The following is a 13,002-nucleotide window of genomic DNA, read 5'->3' as shown; positions in this document are numbered from 1 at the left end:
CGCTGCCAGATCCACTCCCAGATATCTAAAACACTTTACTTCCTCCAGTTTTTCTCCATTCAAACTTACCTCCCAATTGACTTGACCCTCAACCCTGCTGTACCTAATTACCTTGCTCTTATTCACATTTACTCTTAACTTTCTTCTTTCACACACTTTACCAAACTCAGTCACCAGCTTCTGCAGTTTCTCACATGAATCAGCCACCAGCGCTGTATCATCAGCGAACAACAATTGACTCACTTCCCAAGCTCTCTCATCCACAACAGACTTCATACTTGCCCCTCTTTCCAAAACCCTTGCATTCACCTCCCTAACAACCCTATCCATAAACAAATTAAACAACCATGGAGACATCACACACCCCTACCGCAAACCTACATTCACTGAGAACCAATCACTTTCCTCTCTTCCTACACGTACACATGCCTTACATCCTCGATAAAAACTTTTAACTGCTTCTAACAACTTGCCTCCCACACCATATATTCTTAATACCTTCCACAGAGCATCTCTATCAACTCTATCATATGCCTTCTCCAGATCCATAAATGCTACATACAAATCCATTTGCTTTTCTAAGTATTTCTCACATACATTCTTCAAAGCAAACACCTGATCCACACATCCTCTACCACTTCTGAAACCTAAAATTTAATGATAATCTCTCACCCCAACTCTCATTTGCCCTCTTTCTCACCTCTTGCACCTTTCTCTTGACCCACTGCTTCTTTCTTTTATACAACTCTCAGTCATTTGCACTACTTCCCTGCAAAAATCAATGCCTCTCTTCTCTTTCACTAACAATCTTACTTCTTCATCCCACCATTCACTACCCTTTCCAATCTGCCCATCTCCCACCTTTCTCATGCCACAGGCATCTTTTGCACAAGTCATCAGTGCTTCCCTAAATACAGTCCATTCCTCCCCCACTCCCCTTACGTCATTTGCTCTCAACTTCTTCCCATTCTGCACTCAATTTCTCCTGGCACTTCCTCACAAAAGTCTCCTTTCCAAGCTCACTTACTCTCACCACTCTCTTCACCACACCATTCTTTCTTTTCTGAAAACCTCTACAAATCTTCACCTTCACCTCCACAAGATAGTGATCAGATATCCCTCCAGTTGCCCCTCTCAGCACATTAACATCCAAAAGTCTCTCTTTCATGCGCCTATCAATTAACATGTAATCTAGAAATGCTCTCTGGCCGTCTCTCCTGCTTACATATGTATACTTATGTATATCTGTCTTTTTAAACCAGGTATTCCCAATCACAAGTCCTTATTCAGCACTCAAATCTACAAGCTCTTCACCATTTCCATTTACAAAACTGAACAACCCATGTACACCAATTATACCCTCAACTACCACATTACTCACCTTTGCATTCAAATTACCCATCACTATAACCCAATCTCGTGCATCAAAGCTGCTAACACACTCACTCAGCTGCTCCCAAAACACTTGCCTCTCATGACCTTTCTCCTCATGACCAGGTGCATAAGCACCAATAATCCCTTATCTCTCTCCATCCACTTTCAGTTTTATCTATAGCAATCTTACTTTCTTACACTCTATCAAATGCTCCCACAACTCCTGCTTTACGAGTAGTGCTACTCTTGTCCTCTCACAAACCTGACTTTACTCCCAAGACATTCCCAAATCACTCTTCTCCTTTACCCTTCGGCTTCATTTCACTCAGAGCCAAAACATCCAGGTTCCTTTCCTCAAACATACTACCTATCTCTCTTTTTTTTTTCTCATCTTGGTTACATCCACACACATTTAGACAGCCCAATCTGAGCCTCTGAGGAGGATGAGCACTCCCTACATGACTCCTTCTTCTGTTTCCCCTTTTAGAAAGTTAAAATACAAGAAGGGGAGGGTTTCTAGTACCCCGCTCCCGTACCCTTTAGTCGCCTTCTATGACAGGCAGTGCTTTTGGGAGCAGCTGAGTGAGTGTGTTAGTAGTTATGCATGAGGCCAGGTTATAGTGATGGGTGATTTGAATGCAAAGGTGAGTAATGTGCATGGGGTGTTCAGTGTTGTAAATAGAAATGGTGAAGAGCTTGCAGATTTATGTGCTGAAAAATAACTGGTGATTGGGAATACCTGGTTTAAAAAGAGAGATATACATAAGTATACGTATGTAAGTAGGAGAGATGGCCAGAGAGCATTATTGGATTACGTGTTAATTGACAGGCATGCGAAAGAGAGACTTTGGATGTTAATTGAGAGGTGTTAAACTGAGAGGTGCAACTGGAGGGATATCTGATCATTATCTTGTGGAGGCGAAGGTGAAGATTAGTAGAGGTTTTCAGAAAAGGAGAGAGAATGTTGGGGTGAAGAGAGTGGTGAGAGTAAGTGAGCTTGGGAAGGAGACTTGTGTGAGGAAGTACCAGGAGAGACTGAGTGCAAAATGGAAAAAGGTTAGAACAAAGGACGCAAGGGGAGTGGGGGAGGAATAGGTTGTATTTAGGGAAGCAGTCATGGCTTGCACAAAAGATGCTTGTGGCATGAAAAGTGTTGGAGATGGGCAGATTAGAAATGGTAGTGAGTGATGGGATGAAGAAGTAAAATTATTAGTGAAAGAGAAGAGAGAGGCATTTGGACAATTTTTGCAGGGAAATAATGCAAATGAGTGGGAGATGTATAAAAGAAAGAGGCAGGAGGTCAAGAGAAAGGTGCAAGAGGTGAAAAAGAGGGCAAATGAGAGTTGGGGTGAGAAAGTATCATTAAATTTTAGGGAGAATAAAAAGATGTTTTGGGGAAGTAAAGAATGTGTGTAAGACAAGGGAACAAATGGGAACATCAGTGAAGGGGGGTAATGGGGAGGTGATAGAAAGTAGCGGTGATGTGTATTTTGAGGGTTTGTACGTGAGGAAGCACTAGAAAAACACAACAAAGGCCACTTTTGTTCACACTCAGTCTCTAGCTGTCATGCAATAATGCACTGAAACCACAGCTCCCTTTCAACATCTAGGCCCCACACAACTTTCCATGGTTTACCCAGACGCTTCACATGCCCTGGTTCAATCCATTGCCAGCAGGTTGACCCGGTATACCACATCCTTCCAATTCACTCTATTCCTTGCACACCTTTCACCCTCCTGCATGTTCAGGCCCCGATCGCTCAAAATCTTTTTCACTCCATCTTTCCACCTCCAATTTGGTCTCCCACTTCTCCCTGTTCCCTCCACCTCTGACACATATATCCTCTTGGTCAATCTTTCCTCACTCATTCTCTCCATGTGACCAAACCATTTCAAAACACCCTCTTCTGCTCTCTCAACCACTTGGTCAATCTTTCCTCACTCATTCTCTCCATGTGACCAAACCATTTCAAAACACCCTCTTCTGCTTTCTCAACCACACTCTTTTTATTACCACACATCTCTCTTACCCTTTCATTACTTACTCGATCAAACCACCTCACACCACATATTGTCCTCAAACATCTCATCTCCAACACATCCACCCTCCTGCGCACAATTCTATTTATAGGCCACGCCTCACAACCATGTAACATTTTTGGAACCACTATTCCTTCAAACATACCCATTTTTGCTTTCCGAGATAATGTTCTTGCCTTCCACACATTTTTCAACGCTCCCAGGACTTTCACCCTCCCCCACCCTGTGACTCATTTCCACTTCCATGGTTCCATCTGCTGTTAAATCCACTCACAGATATCTATAACACTTCACTTCCTCCAGTTTTTCTCCATTCAAATTTACCTCCCAAGTGACTTGTCCCTCAACCCTACTGTACCTAATAACCTTGCTCTTATTCACATCTACTCGCAGCTTTCTTCTTTCAGACACTTTACCAAACTCAGTCACCAGCTTCTGCAGTTTATTACACGAATCAGCCACCAGTGCTGTATCATCAGCGAACAAGAACTGACTCATTTCCAAAGCTCTCTCCTCTATAACAGACTGCATACTTGCCCCTCTCTCCAAAAGTCTTGTATTCACCTCCCTAACAACCCAATCCATAAACAAATCAAACAACCATGGAGACATCATGCACCCCTGCCGCAAACAGACATTCAATGAGAGCCAATCACTTTCCTCTCTTGCTACACATACACATGCCTTACATCCTCAAAAAAACTTTTCACTGCTTCTAACAACTTGCCTCCCACACCAGGTATTCTTAATACCTTCCAAAGAGCATCTCTATCAACTCTATCATATGCCTTCTCCAAATCCATAAATGCTACATACCAATCCATTTGCTTTTCTAAGTATTTCTCACATACATTCTTCAAAGCAAACACCTGATCCATACATCCTCTACCACTTCTGAAACCACACTGCTCTTCTCCAATCTGATGCTCTGTACATGACTTCACCCTCTCAATCAATACCCTCCCATATAATTTCCCAGGAATACTCAACAAACTTATACCTCTGTAATTTGAGCACTCACCTTTATCCCCTTTGCCTTTGCACAATGGCATTATGCATGCATTCCGCCAATCCTCAGGCACCTCACCATGAGTCATACATACATCAAATATCCTTATCAACCAGTCAAAAACAGTCACCCCCTTTTTTAATAAATTCCACTGCAATGCCATCCAAACCCGCTATCTTGCCAGCTTTCATCTTCCACAAAGCTTCTACTACCTCTTCTCTGATTACCAAATCATTCTCCCTAACCCTCTTACTTCGCACACCACCTTGACCAAAACACCCTATATCTGCCACTCTATCATCTAACACATTCAACAAAACTTCAAAATACTCACTCTATCTCCTTACATCACCAGTACTTGTTATATCATATTTCATATTTATTCATTATACTTTGTTGCTTTCTCCCGGGAGAAAGAATACTTCCCACGCATTCCTCACGTGTCGCAGAAGGCGACTAAAGGGGACGGGAGCGGGGGGCCAGAAACCCTCCCCTCCTTGTATTTTAACTTTCTAAAAGGGGAAACAGAAGAAGGAGTTACGCGAGGAGTGCTCATCCTCCTCGAAGGCTCAGATTGGGGTGTCTAAATGTGTGTGGATGTAACTAAGATGAGAAAAAAGGAGAGATAGGTAGTATGTTTGAGGAAAGGAACCTGGATGTTTTGGCTCTGAGTGAAACGAAGCTCAAGGGTAAAGGGGAAGAGTGGTTTGGGAATGTCTTGGGAGTAAAGTCAGGGGTTAGTGAGAGGACAAGAGCAAGGGAAGGAGAAGCACTAATCCTTTATCAGGAGTTGTGGGAGTATGTGATAGAATGTAAGAAAGTAAATTCTAGATTGATATGGGTAAAACTGAAAGTTGAAGGAGAGAGATGGGTGATTATTGGTGCATATGCACCTGGGCATGAGAAGAAAGATCATGAGAGGCAAGTGTTTTGGGAGCAGCTGAATGAGTGCGTTAGTGGTTTTGATGCACAAGACCGGGTTATAGTGATGGGTGATTTGAATGCAAAGGTGAGTAATGTGGCAGTTGAGGGAATAATTGGAATACATGGAGTGTTCAGTGTTGTAAATGGAAATGGCGAAGAGCTTGTAGATTTATGTGCTGAAACAGGACTGGTGATTGGGAATACCTGGTTTAAAAAGCGAGATATACATAAGTATACGTATGTAAGTAGGAGAGATGGCCAGAGAGCGTTATTGGATTATGTGTTAATTGATAGACACACGAAAGAGAGACTTTTGGATGTTAATATGCTGAGAGGTGCAACTGGAGGGATGTCTGATCATTATCTTGTGGAGGCGAAGGTGAAGATTTGTGGGGGTTTTCAGAAAAGAAGAATGTTGGGGTGAAGAGAGTGGTGAGAGTAAGTGAGCTTGGGAAGGAGACTTGTGTGAGGAAGTACCAGGAGAGACTGAGTACAGAATGGAAAAGGGTGAGAACAAAGGGGGTAAGGGGAGTGGGGGAGGAATGGGATGTATTTAGGGAAGCAGTGATGGCTTGCGCAAAAGATGCTTGTGGCATGAGAAGCGTGCGAGGTGGGTTGATTAGAAAAGGTAGTGAGTGGTGGGATGAAGACGTAAGATTATTAGTGAAAAAGAAGAGAGAGGCATTTGGACGATTTTTGCAGGGAAAGAATGCAAATGAGTGGGAGAGGTATAAAAGAAAGAGGCAGGAGGTCAAGAGAAAGGTGCAAGAGGTGAAAAAGAGGGCAAATGATAGTTGGGGTGAGAGAGTATCATTAAATTTCAGGGAGAATAAAAAGATGTTTTGGAAGGAGGTAAATAAAGTGCATAAGACAAGGGAGCAAATGGGAACTTCAGTGATGGGGGCTAATGGGGAGGTGATAACAAGTAGTGGTGATGCAAGAAGGAGATGGAGTGAGTATTTTGAAGGTTTGTTGAATGTGTTTGATGATAGAGTGGCAGATATAGGGTGTTTTGGTCGAGGTGGTGTGCAAAGTGAGAGGGTTAGGGAAAATGATTTGGTAAACAGAGAAGAGGTAGTAAAAGCTTTGCGGAAGATGAAAGCCGGCAAAGCAGCAGGTTTGGATGGTATTGCAGTGGAATTTATTAAAAAAGGGGGTGACTGTATTGTTGACTGGTGGGTAAGGTTATTTAATGTATGTATGATTCATGGTGAGGTGCCTGAGGATTGGCGGAATGCTTGCATAGTGCCATTGTACAAAGGCAAAGGGGATAAGAGTGAGTGCTCAAATTACAGAGGTATAGGTTTGTTGAGTATTCCTGGTAAATTATATGGGAGGGTATTGATTGAGAGGGTGAAGGCATGTACAGAGCATCAGATTGGGGAAGAGCAGTGTGGCTTCAGAAGTGGTAGAGGATGTGTGGATCAGGTGTTTGCTTTGAAGAATGTATGTGAGAAATACTTAGAAAAACAAATGGATTTGTATGTAGCATTTATGGATCTGGAGAAGGCATATGATAGAGTTGATAGAGATGCTCTGTGGAAGGTTTTAAGAATATATGGTGTGGAAGGCAAGTTGTTAGAAGCAGTGAAAAGTTTTTATCGAGGATGTAAGGCATGTGTACGTGTAGGAAGAGAGGAAAGTGATTGGTTCTCAGTGAATGTAGGTTTGCGGCAGGGGTGTGTGATGTCTCCATGGTTGTTTAATTTGTTTATGGATGGGGTTGTTAGGGAGGTGAATGCAAGAGTTTTGGAAAGAGGGGCAAGTATGCAGTCTGTTGTGGATGAGAGAGCTTGGGAAGTGAGTCAGTTGTTGTTCGCTGATGATACAGCGCTGGTGGCTGATTCATGTAAGAAACTGCAGAAGCTGGTGACTGAGTTTGGTAAAGTGCATGAAAGAAGAAAGTTAATAGTAAATGTGAATAAGAGCAAGGTTATTAGGTACAGTAGGGTTGAGGGTCAAGTCAATTGAGAGGTGAGTTTGAATGGAGAAAAACTGGAGGAAGTGAAGTGTTTTAGATATCTGGGAGTGGATCTGGCAGCGGATGGAACCATGGAAGCGGAAGTGAATCATAGGGTGGGGGAGGGGGCGAAAATCCTGGGAGCCTTGAAGAATGTTTGGAAGTCGAGAACATTATCTCGGAAAGCAAAAATGGGTATGTTTGAAGGAATAGTGGTTCCAACAATGTTGTATGGTTGCGAGGCGTGGGCTATGGATAGAGTTGTGCGCAGGAGGGTGGATGTGCTGGAAATGAGATGTTTCAGGACAATATGTGGTGTGAGGTGGTTTGATCGAGTAAGTAATGTAAGGGTAAGAGAGATGTGTGGAAATAAAAAGAGTGCGGTTGAGAGAGCAGACGAGGGTGTTTTGAAATGGTTTGGTCACATGGAGAGAATGAGTGAGGAAAGATTGACCAAGAGGATGTATGTGTCAGAGGCGGAGGAAACGAGTAGAAGTGGGAGACCAAATTGGAGGTGGAAAGATGGAGTGAAAAAGATTTTGAGTGACCGGGGCCTGAACATGCAGGAGGGTGAAAGGCGTGCAAGGAATAGAGTGAATTGGAATGATGTGGTATACCAGGGTCAACGTGCTGTCAATGGATTGAACCAGGGCATGTGAAGCGTCTGGGGTAAACCATGGAAAGTTCTGTGGGGCCTGGATGTGGAAAGGGAGCTGTGGTTTCGGTGCATTATTACATGACAGCTAGATACTGAGTGTGAACGAATGTGGCCTTTTGTGTCATTTCCTAGCACTACCTCGCACACATGAGGGGGGAGGGGGTTGTTATTCCATGTGCGGCGAGGTGGCGATGGGAACAAATAAAGGCAGACAGTATGAATTATGTACATGTGTATATATGTATATGTCTGTGTGTGTATATATATGTGTACATTGAGATGTATAGGTATGTATATTTGCGTTTGTGGACGTGTATTTATATACATGTGTATGTGGGCGGGCTGGGCCATTCTTTCGTTTGTTTCCTTGCGCTACCTCGCTAACGCGGGAGACAGCGACAAAGCAAAATAAAAAAATAAATAAATAAAAAAATAAATACTTTATTGCTGTCTCCCTTGTTAGCGAGGTAGCGCAAGGAAACATACAAAAGAATGGCCCAACCACCCACATACACATGTATATACATAAATGCCCACACACACACATATACATGCCTATACATTTCTATGTACACATACATATACATACATAGACATATACATATATACACATGTACATATTCATACATGCTGCTTTCATCCATTTCCACCGCAACCCTGCCACACATGAAATGGCACCCCCCTGCCCCACGTGCGTGCAAGGTAGCGCTAGGAAAATACAACAAAGGCCACATTCGTTCACACTCAAGTCTCTAGCTGTCATGGGTAACGCATCGAAACCATAGCCCCCTTTCCACATGCAGGCTCTACAAAAGTTTCCATGGTTTACCCCAGACACTTCACATGCCCCGGTTCAATCCATTGACAGCATGCTGACCCCAGTATACCACATTGTTCCAATTCACTCTATTCCTTGCACGCCTTTGGGTTGGGGAACCAAATGGGACATACGAATTGAATTTTGAAAGCTGTGGCCTTTAACTGTACTTGGCAATAAAAAGGAATAATGTGTATTGCAACTTTAGTTGAAATTGGTAACCAAGGTGATAAAGCATGATTTTCTAGAAGGTAGTTGCAAAATGTTGGGTTAATGTTCTATATAGTATGTATATTTATTCATCTATTTATTTTACTTTGTCACCGTCTCCCAGGTTAGCAAGGTAGCGCAAGGAAACAAACGAAAGAATGGCCCAACCCCACCCACATACTCGTGTATATACATACATGTCCACACAGCAAATATACATACCTATACATCTCAATGTATACATATATATACACACACACAGACATGTGCTCAAAAATAAATAAATCTCTATATATATTACCAACAAATTACATCTACCTATATTAGGTATACAAAATAATCCATTACAGTTACAATACTTTTATACATACCCTTGTATGTCAATAATCTTTAAAATTCCAAAATCTGAGCATGCTTGGTCCTAAGGATTAGGTTTTTGGTTTCTATAAGTGTACAGGAAATAATCACTAAGGTGGTTTCTTAACCAATAGAAACTAATGGAAAAGATGCAAATCCAGAGACTCACCAGTCTTCTCCAATCTTATACACATATATAATATTGTCAGTCTGGCCAACTGCTATCTTTGTGCTGTCTGGAGAGAATGCTACAGCCTTCACAAGATAACTTTTCTTGCCATACTGTAAAGAGAAGTATGTATTTCAAAACAATATGAAACTATATCCAAATAGTTACCTATTTAAAAATAAAGTACTTCTATGTAAATCAATATTAGTTTTAGCTTGTCTGGCCTACAGTCAAATATTTTTTCCACATGCTTTTCATAGCAAATCTGCAAATCTGAGAATGAAATGTCCAGCAACAAAATCAAGATGATAAACATCCACTCTTTCAACATTATGGCTACTTCATGATGCATGCCATAAAAGACTCCATATCAATGACTGAAACTTTCCCTTCATACACTACATAATTCTATATTCATAAATAAAAATCTAACCCATTTGGTGCTAAAAGCAGGTATATCCCCTTTGACAGTCATAGCCATTTGATGTGCTTTTATCAGTTATCACCAACAGATGTAATAATATAATGCAAAATGTTAGTAGTTTAACTATGTGTGCTCTTCATTTGGATGTGCTGTTAAAGCATGTGTTATTACCAAGGCAACAGGCATTTGAATTACTGGAAGCGAGTTTACCTCATGTCTATGCAAAAACTTTTCCTTCTACTGCAACAAGAAGAAATACCTTTACATTCTCAAAAGCACTGCCATATCCCTGTGCAGCTGCCATCTGTGAACTACAGTGTAATTAGTGGACATGTTCACATATGCAGAGCTGTCAGCTCATAACAATCAGTTGATTGATTATACAGTTTTGCAAACGTGATATTACTGAATTGTCAGTAAACTACCTATTAACTACAATATAACGAGTGCACTTTATATTCCATTTTATATTGACACTGGCCTAAGGTTATACAATAAGCTTCTGAATAATGGTTTAATATTCATGTTTATGATTTCCAAAATGTCTTGTTTACCCATCGTAATCATGAGTGGCAATAGTACAAACAGGGCTGCTGCAAATGATGCAAATACTGAAACTCACTTTCACTACTCATGTATTTTCCTCTCTTCTGAAAGCCATTAAAAACTTTCACACTTGCTACCACCAAGAAGAGACCAGGAACTCCATATGCTACACCTTTTGGCACACTTACAACCTCCTTTACTCGCTTGTCAATGACAGTAATACATATCTGAACAATAATACAAAAATGCAGCTTATATCCTAAAATGTTGATCAATGCATGTACAAGTACACCAGTTTCTTAAAAGACTAAATAATAAATATAAATAGAAAATTTAGGACACTGATCCACCTGCTGTGGTAGTCTTGACATCATGCTATACAATAAAAAAGTGGGCTTTCTTTAACCAAGAACCACTGGGTTGATGACATCATCTTTAAACATCTCTGATTTGCTGATGGTGAGCCTGCAATGAGCAAGTGGCTGCTGTCCTGTTGAAAAGATACTGATAGTTGAAGAAAGCAGTGTTCCCAATCTGACAGACTGTGTTAGAAGGTCCTAACTCTAACATCTCTCAGCTAAGAGTAATTAGTTAAGCTCGTAGGCCAAACCACAAAAGGACATAAATGCAAGTACGAGCTGGGTTTTTGTATACTGTATACAACCAAAGTTCCAATGAAATTCTATTTTAGGGAAAGTTAGCGTACTGTATGATTCTTACACTAAAGATTGGTTGGCTATTTAGGCGTTTAGCCTATCAACTGCCAGGGTCAGAAATACCATTGTTAAATTATCACACCCATCAGAAAAGTTTTTAACATTTCTTAAGGTGTTAATATAATTCTAAGAACATACACACTTGTATAATGATCCAAGTCCCTAAAAAGGACAAAAAAATTGGAGTCCTCAGTATGTCTTTGCCTCCTTTACTGATGACACAGCATCAGATTATTGCATCATACTAGATAAGCATATGTTGAGCAGTCATACCAGTAAAAGCAAATAAAACAAATCAATGGAAGAGGCCATCTGACATCCTGTCCCACTGACAGGTAAACTTCCCAACTGGGTGATCTAAGGCTTCAAGACCTAACAATGCACTTTGATACTCTCCCTATGCAATCACAATACTTGAGACATGCCACATATAGGATCATCCACTTCTGGGTCAAAATATAGTATACCTTCACTATATACAATTATATTCAATTTCCATTAATTTCCAAAAAAAGAAAACAATAACAAGACAAAACAACATAAAAACTGATTAGATTTATGTTCACTGTTAAAGAGCCAAACTACATACTCAAACAACTTCTGATATGTAAACAGGAGAAAATACATTAAAATTCAGAATAAATAAAAACAAAATAAAATAAAGATTAATATATAAAACCTAAGCAAAGCAACACAAATGACAGCATCATTAGGAAAATCATGATCACATGACCAACCAGAGAAGATACACTATCTTGCACACTGAAGCTCTAATGAAAGAAAGAAGTGACGATTCATTTCATAAAACACAAACAAAAGATAAAGATTCATCAGCTTTACATACCAAAAACAAAGGTAGCAAGGTGAAAACACAACTAGTAGATAAAAGGAATGGTTAACAGGTCTGTATTTTTGAAGTGTGACTGAATGAGAGATAAGGGCTGGAGGATGGAAGGCACAATCTCACCAATATGCCATTAACAACACCCACCCAGGTGAGCTGCTGCATGGTTGTTGGGTCTCTATGAACAACTGTTGGCCTGCCTCAAATATGTTACGGTAGCCAAGGGGGAAATTCTGGTTAGATAGCATTCTCCCTCAAGCAAATAGGGCTCACACCATAGATGAAAAATTCTTAGTTCATTTCAGTTAGCACGATGTTGCAGAGTACTAATAACACAGCTTAAATCAATCAACTAATAAAATTCTTTACTCAGAGATCATACCTTAGGATCTGCCGGTTTTGTTGAAAATTTATCTCTGCGTTCTCCATTTTCATCAAACAGCAGAATCACACGCTCTGCTGTGGACACAGCCAACTTGATATTGTTGGGGGACCATGCCAGAGCTGTAATTTTCGCAGCACCATCCTGAAATGTAACATACATGTTATTCTTGTAGAAGGAATGACCATATTTAAAAACTACATCAAATGTGGCTAAATAAAAAAGTAGTTGCATACCTTACAAAGATTACATCAAAGATCAACTACCTAATACTAAAGTCTTGTTAGTTCTGCACATATTGACCCTTCAGCACCAAGTGACTTGCAGTTTTTCAATCACAATTTGAACAATTTGGAGATGGAAGGACGGAATGAATAATATTTTTTGACGTGGACCGAAGATGCAGGAGAGTAAAAGGCATGCATGAGATAGAGCAATTGGAACAATAAGGTTCACAGGGGAAGATGTACTGCCAATGGGCTGAACCAAGGAATATGAACCTTCAGGGGAAATCATGGAAAAGTTAGTGAAGCCTAATTGTAGATAGATGGCTCTCACTTTGGTGCATTATA

The 13,002-nt window shown here is 40.7% G+C and overlaps 1 protein-coding gene across 1 annotated transcript in view; it reads right to left on the bottom strand.

Annotated features, from left to right (window-relative positions):
- The window catches only part of Oseg2 (intraflagellar transport protein Oseg2), a 560,852-nt gene extending 548,260 nt beyond the window's left edge, over positions 1-12,592 (bottom strand). The window contains exons 1-2 of the mRNA XM_071675913.1: positions 12,431-12,592; positions 9,519-9,631 (exon numbers count right to left, since the gene is read on the bottom strand). Of these exons, the coding sequence (XP_071532014.1) occupies positions 9,519-9,631; positions 12,431-12,592 (275 nt within the window). The remainder of the gene's footprint in view (positions 1-9,518; positions 9,632-12,430) is intronic.
- Positions 12,593-13,002: the final 410 nt, after the last annotated feature.

Source organism: Panulirus ornatus, chromosome 21 (assembly GCF_036320965.1).
Source record: "Panulirus ornatus isolate Po-2019 chromosome 21, ASM3632096v1, whole genome shotgun sequence".
In the NCBI taxonomy this organism is placed as follows: domain Eukaryota; kingdom Metazoa; phylum Arthropoda; class Malacostraca; order Decapoda; family Palinuridae; genus Panulirus; species Panulirus ornatus.
Note: the sequence above shows the minus strand (reverse complement) of the source record. Positions and strands in the feature narration are given on the sequence as shown.